The sequence below is a fragment of the Globicephala melas genome, chromosome 16 (genome assembly GCF_963455315.2).
Source record: "Globicephala melas chromosome 16, mGloMel1.2, whole genome shotgun sequence".
NCBI classification, from domain to species: domain Eukaryota; kingdom Metazoa; phylum Chordata; class Mammalia; order Artiodactyla; family Delphinidae; genus Globicephala; species Globicephala melas.
The window spans coordinates 15,252,581-15,269,517 of NC_083329.1; the positions used below are offsets into that span (position 1 = coordinate 15,252,581).

General features: G+C 40.2%; 1 protein-coding gene across 1 annotated transcript in view; it reads right to left on the minus strand.

Moving 5' to 3' along the window:
• Positions 1–11,167, minus strand: part of FHIP2A (FHF complex subunit HOOK interacting protein 2A) — a 35,971-nt gene extending 24,804 nt beyond the window's left edge. The window contains exons 1-2 of the mRNA XM_030839319.2: positions 10,818–11,167; positions 3,469–3,547 (exon numbers count right to left, since the gene is read on the minus strand). Coding sequence (XP_030695179.1) covers positions 3,469–3,547; positions 10,818–10,862 — 124 coding nt within the window. The 5' untranslated portion in view covers positions 10,863–11,167. The remainder of the gene's footprint in view (positions 1–3,468; positions 3,548–10,817) is intronic.
• Between the last annotated feature and the right edge of the window lie 5,770 nt (positions 11,168–16,937).

Consider the following 16,937-nt stretch of genomic DNA (forward strand, 5'->3'; position numbering starts at 1 on the left):
CTGTGCATATGCACATGTATGTATTATATATACACACACAGACCAAACGATAATACTAAAGCCTTATGGAGAAAACAATGGAAAGAGAAGAGTCACTCTTGTTCCCCAGGACATATAAGTACCAAATTTGATATAGTACGGGACAGTTGTTAAGAGCATGAGACCTGGAGTTGGACAACTTGAATTCAAATCTTGGTTCTGTCACTTTTAGCTGGATGACCTGGGCAAACTGTTTAAGCCTCAGCACCAACATCTATAAAATGGAGTTAATCAACACCAGTAAGTGCTGTCGTATGATTTCAACGAAATACTCTGTGTAAAGCCCAGTGCCTTAGAACATAGTAAGAATTCAAGAAATGTTAACTTATGATGTCTTAACTTCATATTCTTCTAAAATGAGTAGCCTAGGATTAATAAAAAATAGTGTGTGATTTTATTTGAAATCTGCTTTTTAAAAATGTTTTTTCACCTGTTTTACTGCAGACTTTATATAAACATTCCAGGAAAGAATGAATATTTAAGCATGGTCTGATTACATTTATTTATGGAGAAAAATAATCAAAAAGACTGTTTTTTTTTTGAGAAATAAATAAACTGTAAATTCAATTTGACAGGATTAAAATCCTAGCTCTCAAGAAGATCTAGTTTCTGCCGTCCACTCTCATCCCAAACCATGTTTAGATCCCTGTGCCTTTGCATAAGCTATTCCTTCTATCTGAAATGCCTTTGCCCTCCTTATCTACCTCAAAACCTACTGCTCATCCTTTAAAGCCCAGGTCAGACACTGCCTCCTATTTCTCCCTTCTTCCTTCTCCCTCTGTGCCTGATGCACCTTTTTGTCCATACTTTATTGTAGTGTACACACTTGTTTTTGCTACGAGACTGCAAAAAAATCATTTAAAGCAAGAACTCACAGGCTTTCCTGTAAAGCATATCCTTAAGACCGTGGAGGGGTGAGAAATTCACAAGGGCTAAGAATAGTCATTTGAAAAGGCAGCTCCTCTCAAAAAACTTTTCTGTAGATCTGCTGTCTAAACATCCAAATTAAGGTAGAAATTATATTTTACACTTAAAGGTGTATATATAGATATAGATAGTCTGATTTTCACTTACTATACAAATATGAAGAATTCCTTTCTTTTAAAGAAGAATTATCTATGACCCCATCAGCTTACCAGATCAACTATTTTTTTTTTCATGTTTCCTTTCAGTTAAAAAACATGTGTCCAACCTGCACATCCACTAGCATTTACCTATACATTCCTCAAAGGAGCCCATAGTGCTATGTAGCAAGGCTACTGTTTCCTTACTTCAGAGGTTGCCAAACTTCAGCTCATGGGACAAACCCAGGCTTGCCATCTGTTTTAATAAAGTTGTACTGGAACAAAAGAATGCCATTCTTTTATTTATTGTTGATGGCTGCTTTGGCACGATAACAGCAGAATTGAATAGTTGCGACAGAGACTGCATGGACTACAAAGCCTAAAATATTTACTATCTGACACGTCACAGAAAAATTTTGCCAACCTTTGACCTAATTTATTCACATTTCCCCATATTCACTCCTCAGTCTACTCACTAAGAAAAACTGAAGCAACTGGAAAATAACTTCCAAAGACTCCCTATACCATGTCTACCCCTTTCCTGAATTTAAACCCGTATGTTCTTCTTTCTGCCTTAATGCTATGGATGAACTGTCCACAAGTCGATGAAGGCTAAGCCTCCACTAATGCACTAGGATCCCACACCCCACTTGCCAACTTAAGGATATGGCTCAGAGATGATCTCATATGACTCTCGTACCCACCTGTCCTTCTCCACTACATCGCTCTAGTATGTTCCATCTTTACAAAAACTTTAAAACCCCCTCAATGCCACATCTCCCCCGTGGCTGCTGCTCCATTTCTCGGCCCCCCTTTCCACTAACACTCCTCAAGACAGCAGTCTTCACACACTGTCTCTATATGCCCTCTGTCCATTTTCTCTGAAACTTCCTCCAATCAGGTCTCCTCTCTCTTCCTTGCTATTAAAAGAGCTCTTATCAAGACCACTAATGAGCTCCTCATGGCTGAATCCAATGACCGGTTCCCAGCCTTCATCAGTGTGACATCATTTGACACTTGGTTCCTTCTCTCCTCCTCCAGCTTCTAGGACACCATTCTCTCTTGGCTGTCTGCTACCGAACTGGCAAAAGCAAAATCTCCTTTGCTATCATTCTCATTTTCCCAATCTCTAAACATTGAGTTGCAGGGCCTTAGTTCCTGAACACTTTCCCTCTTCCGTCTATCCTTAGCTAACCCTAGATAATCTCACCCAGTCTCAAGGCTTTAAATCCTACTTACATGCCGATGAGTCTCAATTCCCTATGTCTAGTTTAGGCCTCTACCCTAAATTCCAGATTCCTATTTCCTACTGTCTACTTGACATATCCAATTGCATATATAATGGGCGTCTCAGACTAAACATGTCCACAGTGCCTCACAAACCTGCTCCTCCAGCAGTCTCCCCATTCTCAGTGAGTGGCCCTCCTAGTTTTCCAACTGCCTAAGCCCCAACATTTGGAGTTATCCATGACTCTTACTCTCATACCCAATATTCAATGCACCAACAAAGCTTTCTTCAAAGTATACCCAGAGGACAGTCGCTTCTTACACCTCCACCCTAGTCTGAGCCACCGCCATCTCTCAGACCACTGCAATAGTCCCCTAACTGTTCTGCCAGCTTCACCTCTGCATACTTCCCATCTAATTTTCTCACAGAAGCCAAAGTGATAGATTATGTTACACCTCCGCTCAAAACCCTCTGACGGCTTCCCATCTTAGAGTAAAAGCCAAAGCCCTTAAGATGGCTTACAAGGCCTTGTGTGAATCTGCACCCTCACCTGTCTTTTGTCACCTCCTCCCATTTCCCTCCTCGTCTACTTGCTCTAGCCACACTTCCTTGTGGTTCCTAGTACAAGCCAAGTGCTGCACGCTCCAGCTTCAGGGTTTGTGCGCTGGGCGCTCTCCTGGAACTTCTGCCCCAGGTGCCCCCAGGCTTGCTTCCTCCTCCTTCAGACTTCAGCTCAGCAGTCACCTGCGGCAACAAGGCTTTCTCTAATCTTAAAGAGCCATCTGCCCCTGACCCCCACCTCTATCCCTTTTAGCCTGCTTCACCGTCTCCTTAGCACTTACCATCTGACACACTATGTATACTTGTCTATTTATTGTCCGCTTCCTCCCAATCAATACATAAGCTCTGCTAGGACAGATTTTTGTCTGTTTGATTGTTATATTTCCCAGTGCCTAGAACAATGCTTACACGTAGTAGGTGTTCAACAGATACACTTTTGAATGAATCTATGAGAGTAATTAAAAGTAAAATAAACTGTTTGTAAGTTTAATATAAAATAATTTTGAAAACTAGTTTGAAATGTATTTTAGCATTTCACAAATTTTCTTTTTAATTAATATTAGCATTGTTTCTTACCCGAAGTCTCTATGTAGTAATGGGTGATTGCCTTCCAGTGATAAACAAAATCTTCTTGTAAAGGAAGAGAAGGTGCAAGCTACACAAACACAAACAAAAAAGACCACAGCAATTAAGAAAATGGCATTAAAAGTTTCCCATTAAGTATAACTCTGTATTTGTCTACTAATGATGCAAAAGCAGCATAAGAATAAGGGGTGAGCTTTAATTTGATTCTTTATGTCAATATCAAAGAGAAACAAAATGAGTCAAATCCAAGAAAGTAAAAATGATTTATTAAGAAATAGGACAAACACATTTATCAGCATTATTATTATATTATAGTATTGGGTATTTTTTCTACTCCCCGACACTAGTTACTATATATATGGCTTCAAAAGTAACAGCGTTACATGACAACACAATATTCTATTACTAAAGTATCTGTAAAATGGAATTATCGATAACCAGGGATCTTTGTACCTAGGACTTTGAAATGCAAGCCAGTAAAAAGGTTGCTATGTAATTAGTTACACATCACCAAAGTCAACCCTGTAATCAGATTAAAACTGTTCTGTATTTTCAATGACATACAGAAGTGAATCTTTTCTTTTTAAGCCTAGATTAGGCAGTGCATATTTTTAGCAAAATAACTACATGAACAAGACACTACCAATTTAAATTCCACAAAGTCAAAAATGTTTTACATTTTAATTTTGAAATTTACTTCAGAAGTTTTAAGACCAAAATTATATCCCTTCAGCCATCTCATAGCAAATTTACAAGTATTTCAAATGGGTGATAAATGGATAGAAAAAGATTGATGTACCTTCTAAAACATTTTCTTGTCCTTAAAAAGAGTGAAAGAAAGAGAGAGAGAACTCTCTCTCAGTCCTAGTATCATCAATAAATTCTGGTCAGAAAGTGCAGAGTTGACCCAGTTTTCTTAAGAACAAATAGGTTTCAGGCTTCCCTGGTGGCGCAGTGGTTAAGAATCTGCCTGCCAAAGCAGGGGACACGGGTTTGAGCCCTGGTCAGGGAAGATCCCACATGCCGCAGAGCAATTAAGCCCGTGCGCCACAACTACTGAGCCTGCACTCTAGAGCCTGCGAGCCACAACTACTGAAGCCCATGCGTCTAGAGCCTATGCTCCGCAACAAGAGAAGCCACCACAACGAGAAGCCTGCGCAATGCAACGAAGATTAGCCCCTGCTTGCCACAATAAGAGAAAGCCCACGTGCAGCAAAGAAGACCCAACACAGCCAAAAATAAAATAAATAAATTTATTTAAAAAAAAAAGAACAAATAGGTTTCTATTTCGGGAACCTAAACCATGGCAGCGTAATCGTCCATTTTCATATATTCATCTAAACAGATGACCTAAGAGGCCATGTCACTCCTATACTCTACTTGTTCCATTTTGATTTCTTGGAGTCTCCTGCAGGGACCTCAAAGTTCGAAACCCTGTCAAAACAATTTCCAAACTCTTGACCAAATTATAAACATTGGTCATGACGTCTTAAGTGTTTCAATCCAGAAGATGAACTGTACTTAGGAAGAAAATGGACCTGAAAAATTTTCAGCAACCATCAACATCGTAATGCTAGCTTTTTCATATGTGCATATTCATACCACTCTGAAGAGTACTGAATTAAGAAAATATAAATATTCATCTCATTTCCAAATAGAATGCTATGAAAAATTTTAAAAGACTTTAAGATCTTTAACAAAGGAGTTAAAACCTTTGGGATTATACACTTCAAGAACATGGGGAAAGAAATAACTTGTAGGAGATTGAGAAAACAATTAAAAAGAAAAATAGGAAAGAAAGAATTAACTTGGGAAAATAATCTTCCTGAAATTTTTAGATTAAAAAGTCTGTTTTAATCAGCTACTTATTTTTAGAATCTTCCTCAAAACACATAAAATTTCTCTTGTTTTTTGGGCCTGGTTTTTTACACACCAACTTTATGTAGTGTTGACAATTATTATTAATTAATTATGTATTAACAATTGGGACAAACCCAAATGAAATTTGGTGTTTCAAAAAATGTACCTACTTTCTTATGTGTAAATATTATGACTTGTTAAATTTTTCCAAGGGAATTTCCAGGGCATATATGGAATTAAAGCATCCTTGTTCCACATTATTTCACCCACGGGATTTAACTCTATTTACAAGGAAAGTTACTAAATCAGAGGTCTTAAATGATTTGTGTCGGGGCCTTTGCTGTTACAGTCAAATTCAAAGCAGGATGGTGTTGCTTACTTGTGAATCTCTTGCAGAAATTTGCTTTAAATAAGAAACCTATTTACGGAGACAGTGAAACAGTTCTAAGTTGCTAATAATTTAGTAACAATCTTGTTCAAACATGAATAAATTTTCTTATTTAAGTAAAACTTCCTAGTAAACTTGCCTCTTTCATTTCAAATTATAACATGCAAAATATATGCTTTATCATTACATAAAAACATTTACGCTCTGGGTTAAAAAAAAAAAAAGATGTGTGAATCAGCATGAGGGGATTCTAATTTGAGTTAACTTCTTACAATACAGAGATTAAATTTTTGAAAATTCATGAGATCGATCACTATCTCAACCAAAAACTGACCTGAATATCTAACTTGGATATTACTTTCTCTGAGAAGTCTTGCCAGACTTCCTGCCGAGGTTATAGTCCTTTCCAAACACTTTGTGGCACCCACTCCCTGACTGACTGCTCACTCTCTCCCAGCCCTTATCCCATGTTTGTAATTGTCGAGTTACCCATCTTCTCCACTAGATTGTAAACTCAATGAGTTTACAAAGATTATATCATCTTGCTCATCACTGAATCCCCAGTTTCCAAGTCAATGATGGCAAATAGTAAGCATTCAGTACCATTTATTGAGTGAACAAACAGCAGTTGCTACCATTTAATGAGTAGTTATGTGCCAGGCACAGTGCTACAAAGTTTACACTTACCATGTGCTCTTAAATTCTCACAATAAACTCTAACACCCTGAGTCATTAACTGACCTGCCCAAAGAAACACTACTTGTAATTAGAAACCTGGACTCTCTTTCTCCAAAATGCCTACCACACAAAAGGACCTACCTACATTGATAACTCAGATGAGAACTAGTGTTCTCAAAGCCACATCTGCAGTCTCACATGTATCACGAACATTCCATGCCCAGATCTTTTAAAATGCTTCTTCTCTGTAGCACTTTCCAGACGCCCATCCTATCTTCTCTTCCTCTCCAAAGTCCAGCTCAAGTCTCACTTCCTCCAGGGAGCCTTCTGCAACTACTCCAACCCTAAGTGCTTACTCCCCTCCTCCTATAGAACTCACTGGCTGAACAATCATCCAGATAATAATAATAATAATGATTCACATTTATTAAGCACTTACTATGTGCCAGGAACTGCATTAAGCACTTCATATATACAATCTCATTCTAATTTTCACAACAATTCTATCAGATAGATACAATTATTTCCATTTTACAGTGAGAAATTGAAATGTAGAAAGACTAAGTAACTTGTCTAGTGAAAAAGCAAGGGACACAGGCAAGCCTGGAACCCTGCTCTGACTGGCTCTAGGGGCTAGGCCACACTCTTGTGCACTGCTTGTACTTTAACCAGTGTTTTGTTTTGTCTCCCAATGTATTCTCACTGTGAACTCACACTGTGCCATGCTTTCTTGGTGGGCTCATAAAATATTTACTGAATGACTAAAGGACTAAAGTTAAAGATCACTTGTTGGAAAAGAATACACTTAAGAAAACACTACATATGTTCCATCTGATGTTTTGTTTTTTTGCTTTTTTTTTTTTGCGGTACGCGGGCCTCTCACTGTTGTGGCCTCTCCCATTGCGGAGCACAGGCTCTGGACGCGCAGGCTCAGCGGCCACGGCTCACGGGCCCAGCCGCTCTGCGGCATGTGGGATCTTCCCAGACTGGGGCATGAACCCGTGTCCCCTGCATCGGCAGGCGGACTCTCAACCACTGTGCCACCAGGGAAGCCCTCATCTTATGTTTTAATTCCTAGTGCAGAGTAGATTTTTAAGGAATTGCTGGTCCCAACAATCATCATTAACTCAAACTATAATTTAAAAAGAAAAATATTGCATTCAAATTCTGAAAGATGACTTCCATTGAATTAATTAGTTAAGGTAGATGAAACTTTCTTTCCTGACACTGCCCTTTATCCTCTTGGAATAAATCTGCCCTCAAGGATGGAACTGACTGGAATTTAAAAGGTATTAGTCCCTGGCAGATAACCTCACATAGACAAAGGCCCTTAACAAATGTTGAATTGTATGGAAGGTGTTTTATTTATCCTTTGGAGAAGCTGTACTAAAATAATCCACCTCAGAACTACATGGGAGGCCTGATTTCAGACGTGTGACATGTGGCAACTGGCTAAAAGAACAGATTCATTTCATAACTCTTACTGGCCAATCATTTGTATGCTGAGGGAAAACTGTCATTTCTGAAACAGGAGGCAAGAGTTACATTACAGTTTTTGTTTTTGATCAAGGTGTGAATTTCTCTCCTAAATTCAAAATGCAGTCTATCAGCTTAATAACACATCTTCAAATACTGATCTTTGAAAACATCTTAGTTGTATTTCATCCTTGTTAAGTAGTTAACAGGAAATGTGAAGAAACCATTAATTAAACAATAAGGAAAACTCTACACTTAAACCCCATTTAAATGAATATGTACCTGGTTGACCCTAAAAAACCATTTGAAGGCTGATCCAATTGAATCAAGAAACCTAGGGAGGGACTTCCCTGGTGACACAGTGGGTAAGAATCCACCTGCCAATGCAGGGGACACGGGTTCGATCCCTGGTCCAGGATGATCCCACATGCTGCAGAGCAACTAAGCCCGTGTGCCACAATTACTGAGCCTGCGCGCTCTAGAGCCACAACTACTGAAGCCCCTGTGCCTAGAGCCCGTGCTCCACAGCAAGAGAAGCCACGGCAATGAGAAGCCCGCGCACCACAACAAAGAGTAGCTCCTGCTCCTGCAACTAGAGAAAGCCCGCACGCAGCATCGAAGACCCGAGGCAACCAAAAATAAATTAATTAATTTTAAAAAAAGAAAGAAAGAAACCTAGGAAGTAATAATACCAAAACGGTTGAGAAAACATTAGAGATTCACATAATGACACAACTGAAAAAAGGTCATGTCAGCATCTGCATATAGGATTATCTCCCATCTCTGTAGAATCCTGATAATTATGATAATTGCAATACTGTATCAGAAAATGCTAATTGGGCATACGAACTAAAAGGAGTACAGAGAAAAGCCAATGAAATAAACTGAGGAATGGTAAGATTAGTACACAGAAAAAAATGTCAAGCAAATAAAGAAGGAGAACTGAATAAATGTAAACCAATCTTGGGCTAGGAAAAAAAAATATTCTTCAGATACCACAAAGGTGGCTTATTCAGCATTACATATGAGTTCATTCCCAAGAGAATGTTAAAAGGCGGAAAAAAAAGTATGCCAAAATTTTTTCATAAGATTTAACCTCTTATCAAGGTAAACTGGGAAGTATCACAGCTGAAAACATTAATGCTAAGCAAATAAAAACATTACTTTTCTAAATGCAGTGCGTTAACTCCTAAGACCAGGTGAATATAATCCATTCTTAACTTTTGCTCACTAACCTCAGCAAAGTAGAGAACCTGGATATTACAGAGTCAGACAATTTACATGGATAATCTGGTAGATGCTAACACACAGTTATAAAAAGATAACGCAGACAGAGAGCACAGGCCTCTGGACAAAAATGAGTCTTTACCGGGAGAGCATGAAAGCCATCTTTCTTTCTCTCACTACTTATTTCTGTAAATATCAGCCTGAATTAGTAAAGAATATAAATAATGTAATAAACTTTTGTTTCCAATTATCTCAGTATTTAGCTGTAGTGAGTGTTAAAAATTAAATGATTCTTGGTACTTTAAGTTAAGGAATAATATAAAATGTAAATATCGCTGTTTTTTATAAATTTCAGTTAAATTCTTACAATAAGGTGCCGTAGATTGATTGTGTAGAAGCCAAGAAAGGAAAATTAAAAGTTGCCTTAAAGTCTAAAACTGTCATCTCCCTCATGAGTAATACTGCTCTTCATCTATGAAAAACCCTGTCTTGCTTGATTTGATACACTCATTTTCTCAAGAACTTGTAGTAGAGCTAAAATGACTCTTAAACATTTCCCACACAGCACTTAAAATAAAAATTGTATCGAGGTTTTGTTTCCATTACTGAGTTTTAAAAATCCATTTTATTTCTATCTGGCCATAAAAACTGTTCTATTGTAATTGGGTTTTGTTTTGTTTTTTCCTTAAAGTTGTGTAGATTTGAATGTGCTGTATCACTCAAACTGAACATAGAAAGAGAATGACATTTTTAAAACTAGCAAAGTAACACTAGCAAAACTGCACTTGTTATGAACTTCACAGGGTGCATTTTTCAATTTGGGCAATTCTGCCAGCGTAAAGCAAAACAACCAGAGTAAAGCAACTCGACCCCTTTCACTGAAACAGCAGGAAGACATTCTCCTGTTAGTTACTTCTCTTTTATTAGTGTTAGGATATTTGAGTAATGTCTCCCTATACTTGTGTCTAAAATCCTCAAAGGAGGGTACAATTGCAGGAAAAACGACGAGCGTCCAGGAAAGGAAGAGGTGAAAGGAAACAGATGGTCCCGGTGCTGTGTGAGGGCTTGGAAGCTGTCTAACGCGCCCTCGACGAGACCCTCCAAACGCCTATTTCACATCAATCAGTAAGGTCCAGCTGAGTTCGGCCGCAAGGCCTGTGAAAGCAAGAGCTGGCCAGACTACGAAACTGGGTCGGGTGGGCTGCTTCCTCGCCAGAGCCGCGCCCCCGGCAAGAGCACCCCTTCCTGCCTCCCCACCCCCCAAAACAAAACAAACCCAAGCAGTGTTAGGCCGTTTCTTTTGTCTTGGTCAACGCTGACCACTTGAGGTTAACGGCCAGGGAGTCCGGGGGAGAGCCCTGTGGCCCTGTCAGGTGCTCCCCGACTCCCCTGTCCCCACCGGAGGAATCGGGCGACCCCCGACCCGGGCCGGGGGGCTGGTCCTGCCGGGGACCCCCACCCACACTCGTGAGCGAAGGAAAGGGCTCCACGCCGGCCCGGAGCAGGAAGGAGGGCAGAGGGTCCGCTCGGAGCCAGGCCCGAGGCCCCGGCGCCGCACGACACCGCGGCGCCCGCCCCGGGCCTCGCCCCTCCGCGGGGCCGGGGACGCCGAGGGCCGGGCCGAGGCCGCCGGGCTCTCCTGGGGCCGGCGGGGGAGCGTAGGCCGGCCGCCATCCCCGGCCTGTCGTGCGCCCGCAGCCCGAGGCCTTACCGCCTCCACGGCGTGCTGCAGGATGGAGGTGAACTTGGAGAACATCCTGTCCCGGGACTGCAGCAGCCTCTCCCGGGACGACCTGGAGAGCTCCTCGATCCGCCGCCGCCGCCCCTGCTGCGGCTGCCGGGGCCGCTCCAGAGTGAAGGCCGGTGCGGGGCGGGGAGGACGAGCAGAGGGCCGAGGCGGGCCCGGCCCGGCCGCTTCGGGTGTGCGCGGGCGGCGAGGCGGCTCCGGCGGGCGCTGCGACGTGGCGGGCGGTGAGAAGGGCGTTCCAGGTGGACTCCGGGCCCGCGACACTCCGGCGGCGGCTGCGGCGGCGGCTCCCGCTCGGACACGGTGGCAGATCGGCTCGGGTTCCTTCCGCCCGCTCTGCCCGCCGCGGCCTCCAGGGGGCGCCGCCGCGGCCCGGGGGTGGGGCGCCCAGCCAGGCCAGGCCGGCCCTGCGCCACGGGGGCCACACGCCGCGGGGGCGGGAGAGGCACAGAGAGGCCGCGGCCTGCCTGGGGCGGGAGTCGGGCCTGGGCGCAGCCGCCTCCCTCTTACGGCGACGCGGTCATTCTTACGTCTTAAAAATTCGGCCGTTCTCGTTCACTTTGTTTCTCCGATGGAAGTTAACATGCCGATTTTGTATGAAACCGTAGACATGTATGTATATAAAATTCAGAGGTTCTTCTTTTAAGGGCAGATTTGCAAGACCGGTAAGAAAAAGCACAGTATTCCCAAGGCAAACAGGAACCGTGGGTTTAAATGCTAAGAATTAGAACAAATCCACTAATGCAGATGAAATGGCTTTGCTAACTGTAAATCTTTATTATTATTTTTATTGTTGTTGTCGTTGTTATTATTTTATTTAGTTATTTATTTATTCAACATTAAAACAGGAAGCCCCAGATGGACAAGTGGTAAGATGATTCAGTTATTAATTTGTAACATGTTTGATAGTTAGAAAATGCATTCAGTATAGCATTTTCTATTCAGCTTATCAGTTGATACTGGGAAACATCAGTGAGGGAAAAGAATCAGAAGGGTTTCTAGGAAATGCACAGGACAGATAAGTGGAGCTACAATGTAAGCGCTCGGATGGAGGCTTCTTAAAATACGGTGCAACAGTATATTTGTCAAGCCTTGAAGAAACAAGATTCGGGCTGGTAAAGTTTAGGTTGGGTTGATACAAATTATGAAAATGTTCATATCCTGGAGAACTTTGTTTTTGCTTGTATTGGCATTTTATCAAAAGAACCACTAAATTCTTGATAAGATGAGGGTGAAGTAAGTGTTACATAACTGGTGATGAAAATATGTATTTGTAACTGAATTAGTTGAACAGAGGAAAAAGGCAGAAAAAGTAGCATCAGTGCAGAGTGGTATTTAGGGCCAGTCTCTGGAGCTGGGTAGCCTAGATTTAAATCCCAGTTCTGCCACTCACTGTGGCAAGTTGTTTAACCTCTTTGTGCTTTTAGTTTCCTCATCTGTAAAATGGGAGTAGCACCTACCTCATGAAGTTGTATGTAAATTCCTTAATATACGTAAAATACTTTAACATGCCCAGTCCATAGTAAGCGATGCATGGACAATTATTATTATTGTTGTTATTAGTAATAGTAGTATTTAACAAAATAATAGGGCCAGAAATCAAGATTTAAGGAGGAGACTTTAACTAGTCTTGTGTTCTTTTCTCTCCTGTTTTTGCTACCTCTGTCCTTGGATAGCAGGTAAATTTGACCTTAATTCCCTGTATAGTAGCCCCCAGAATGCTGGAGGCAAATTCTGTCATTTGCTAAAGATCGAAATGTGCTCCTTATCAAAGTGTAGGTAGTTGTGTCTGCTTCAACCAAGAGTACATACTGTTTATTATCATTATTATTATTCAGCAGTTTAAGATGGTTAGTCATATTATTAACTAATTATTTTCCTGACCTAATTGACATACATTTACATGGTGTTTTGTATTTTCATAATACCTTACAACCACTAATTGTATGAGGAGGTTTGTTTAAAGCAGGCTTACTTAGAGTTGTTTGTATTTGACAATGCCTGTCTTTTGTATACTTAATATAAGCACAATAAGATATATGTTTTGCTCTAGATTAATATCAATATTTAGGATGACGATTCATCTATTCGATATATAGGTTCCAAGACATGCAAGTTGGAGTAGAATTATAATAGAGCGGATACTCTTACGTATTCTCATCCTAGAATGACACTAACATTATCACCAGCCTTATGCATGGGCAGAGTTGAACCTACCTCAACAAAGTAGCTTATGACTTAAGAAAGCATAACAAAGGCTTTCCTGGGTCTCCAAAACACTTAGATATAGGTGCCTGAAATTCCTCAATTAGAACTTTATTTCTTCAATCCTTTGGCTTAAGGCGAATAAGAAATTTAGTCCCTGCTTAACTTAAAATACTTTGGGGAGAGATAACACATTAAACTCTTGTCATTCATTACACCTGAGGGTGAATGAATTTGTTAAGTTCTTTTCTGAATAAAGTTTAATCAGCAAGGACACAGAAAAATCTATAAAACTGAAACTCGGTCGGGAGGGAGTTGAAGAAGAAATAGAGTTAGAGGAAACCCACTTTCAAGATGTGGCAGACTTCTGGAGATTTTCTATATATATTCCCTCTCTATATAGAATTCAGCAACATTCCCTTTCCAAATGTCACTAAAAATTACAGTAAAGAGATTTTTCAAAGTACACACCAAGAAAGTACAAATAAATTAAGAGATAGCAATAAAATTTTGAGAATTGGAAAGTAACTGTAAAGGAGGTAACTGATATGACTGACATAAGAAAGCTGAATCCCAAGGTAACAATTAAGGAAACCAAGAACAAAAGTGATATGTCAATACATTCGCAGAACCTCTCAATGGCTCAGGAATTGGTAGCATTAAGTACCTCTGGAAGTAGAGGTAAAAGTGGGACTGAAAATAGCAGGATGGATTGAAAGTTTGTTTAGAACTGGATTAGATGCATCCCCCCCACTCTACAAGATTGGCTGACTTCCCCTTTCCCACCCTGGAATAACATTAGAGACTTTTTCCCAGAAAGAGAGAGGTTCCATACTGAGAGAAGAAAAGAAGAAGGAGAAGAAGAAGATAAAGTGAAAATAAACCTTGTGAATGTTGAAGACACACGTCCCCAACTCTCATCCTGCACTTGGCTCAAAATGTAATCATCAGGCTGATCCTTCCAGGTAGAAGGATCCTCTCTGGAGAATCCGTTTAGCCCAAGAGAAAAGACCCAGAGGTCCTGCAGAGGGAACCCAGACAAGTCTTCAGTGCAGCCCCCAGTTGACAAGCTCTGTCCACATGCTCAGAGCTTCAGTTTCTTCATGCACCTCTTTTAAATAGGATCACACAGCCCCGGGGTCATCAACAACTTGAGGAAAGCTTACAACATTAAAGATAGAACCCAAAGGAAAAACAGGACAAAAAAGAAACTGGGAAGAAACAGAGTGGCTTACATTGAACAGATAGGGAAAGATGGGAAGAAAACTTAAAAAAAACAACTATTTTAATATCCTCAGAGAGATAGAAAAAGATGTTGCATCTGTAAAATAAGAATGGTATGGTATTTTTATTGTTTTTGTTTTTGTTTTTGCGGTACGCGGGCCTTTCACTGTTGTGGCCTCTCCCGTTGCGGAGCACAGGCTCCGGACTTGCAGGCTCAGTGGCCATGGCTCACGGGCCCAGCCGCTCCGCTGCATGTGGGATCTTCCCAGACCGGGGCACGAACCCGTGTCCCCTGCATTGGCAGGCGGACTCTCAACCACTGCTCCACCAGGGAAGCCCTGGTATGGTATTTTTAAAAAGCAGCATTTTGGAAACAAAAAAGAAACTCTTAGAAATCAAGAATATGATAACAGACATTTTTTTAAAAAATAAGCGTGGAAAATAAGCTTGAAAAAATTTAGCAAGCTTAGACTAGAGCAAAAAAGAATGGAAAATGGCAGGGAAATTTTTTTTTAATTAGAAGGCCAGTCCAATGGATCCAACATCTGAATAATTGGAGAGAATAGAGGGAGGAAATAATTGAATATATTAATTAATAATTCGATATAATTTTATAGATCTGAAAGACATGAGTTTCCAAATTGAGAGGGTTCATTAAACACCAGAACAATGAATGAAAATAGACTCACTCTAGAGGGCATTATTGTGAAATTTCAGAACAGTGGGTTCAAAGAAAGCTCTTACAATGCGGGAAATGAGCTCACTTCCAATGAGGGAAAAAAGGAAAACAAGTTTATGCAAAGAAACAAAAATTACAATGGCAGCATACTTTTCAACAACAAAATGGGATGTCAGAAGGCTTTGGGGCAATGCCTTCAAAATTCTGAGGTAAAAATAATTTCAATCTAGAATTCTATACTAAGAAACTATCAATCAAGTATAAGGATAAAATGAGTCATTTCAGATGTGCAAGGTGTTGAAAATTTTTCCTAACTTGCAGTCTTTCTCAGGAAGCTGTCAGAAGATGTGCTCCATCAAAACTCAGGAAGTAAACCAAAGGAAAAAAGATAAAGGAATCAGCTAACAGAATCCACCATAAGAAGGAGGTAAAGGAAATTCCTAGGATGATAGTAAAGCAGAATCCCAGGAAGACAGCTATGGGATAGCAAACAACCAGTCCAAATTGGAGCAAGTCAGAAGAGAGTCCCTACAGAAACAGACTTGCTGATATAAAAGACTGATATAAAAGACAAACTAGTGGTTACCAAAGGGGAGAGGGAAGGGGGAGTGTGGGATTAAGAAGTACAAACTACTATGTCTAAGATAAATAAGCAACAAAGGTATATTGTATGGCATAGGAAATTATAGCCATTATCTTGTAATAACTTTTATTGGAGTATGATCTGAAAATACTGAATCACTATGATGTACATGAAAAACTAATAAAATATTGTAAATCAACTATACTTCAATTTAAAAACAAAAGAAGAGATTTCCTCAAGAAGATGGAACTGGTGGATGGCCTATCTTTGTTTGAGCAGATTTATCAGATAGGAGCAGAGTGATATTGAATTAGTGATAAATACAAAGAAAACTAAGAAAAGGAAAAAAAAAAAAGCTAGATCATTGTTAACACCAGGAAAAATATTGTGTAGAAATGTGTAATCATAGTATACACATGGCTCAACTGTAAATAGTGCTTACATAACCATAGTAATGTAAATACTGATCTAATTTAAAATTATGGTATTGCTGCTGTACTTAGGGAAGATGAAAGGATGGATGTGTGATGGGTGGGGGTGGGGTGTGTGTGTGAGTGTGAAAGAAAGCTAAATCTTTTCATCTGTAGTCAGGAAACATTAGGTATTGTTTAAAGCCAAAATATCAAGAAGTAACACTATAAGCATATTATTTAAGGAAAGGAAGTATTTAACAAAAGAGCCCACCCAAAGCATTGAAAGAGGTTGCCTCTGTGAAGCAGGAAGTTGGGAGTTTTGGAGGAAGGACAGGGGATTTCATAACAAACCTTGTAAAAACCTCTTGACAAACTGTATGCTAGTATAACTGATATGACCAAAGTTTGTTTGGCAAAGGGAGAAACTAAAGGCAAGAAACCATTTTTGGTGCAGACAAGAGATTGTAAGGGTTCATAACTGGAAAATAGGAAGGAGATGGTAGACTTGAAAGATGAGGTAAGATCAACCATATTGTGCAAGTGATTAAATACAAAAAGTGAAGAAGAAAAAGTAGTCAAAGATATTGCTAGAGTTTCTAGCTTGGATGAAGTTAGGTGAAGATGCCATTAATTGAAATGGGGACTACGGCAATGTAGAAAGATAGGTTTCTTTTAACATGTTAGGTTTGATTGCTTGTATGACATCTGTGTGAGGATGTTGATTATGGGATGATAAATTTGGATTAGAAAGTTAAGAGAGAGATCTGGGTTGGAAATAAAGATCTGAGAGTCGTCTCTTAGAGATGAGATGCTAGAATAAATGAGGTAGTTCAGTGAGATGGTATAGTGATCAAAAAAAGACAGAATGTATGTAAACTTCAGGAGTCACTGAATTTAAGGATTGGGAGATGGAAGAGGAATTCACTGAAAAAAGCAGTTAAAGGGATAGGAAAATACATTATGAAGTTCAGGAAGAAGTG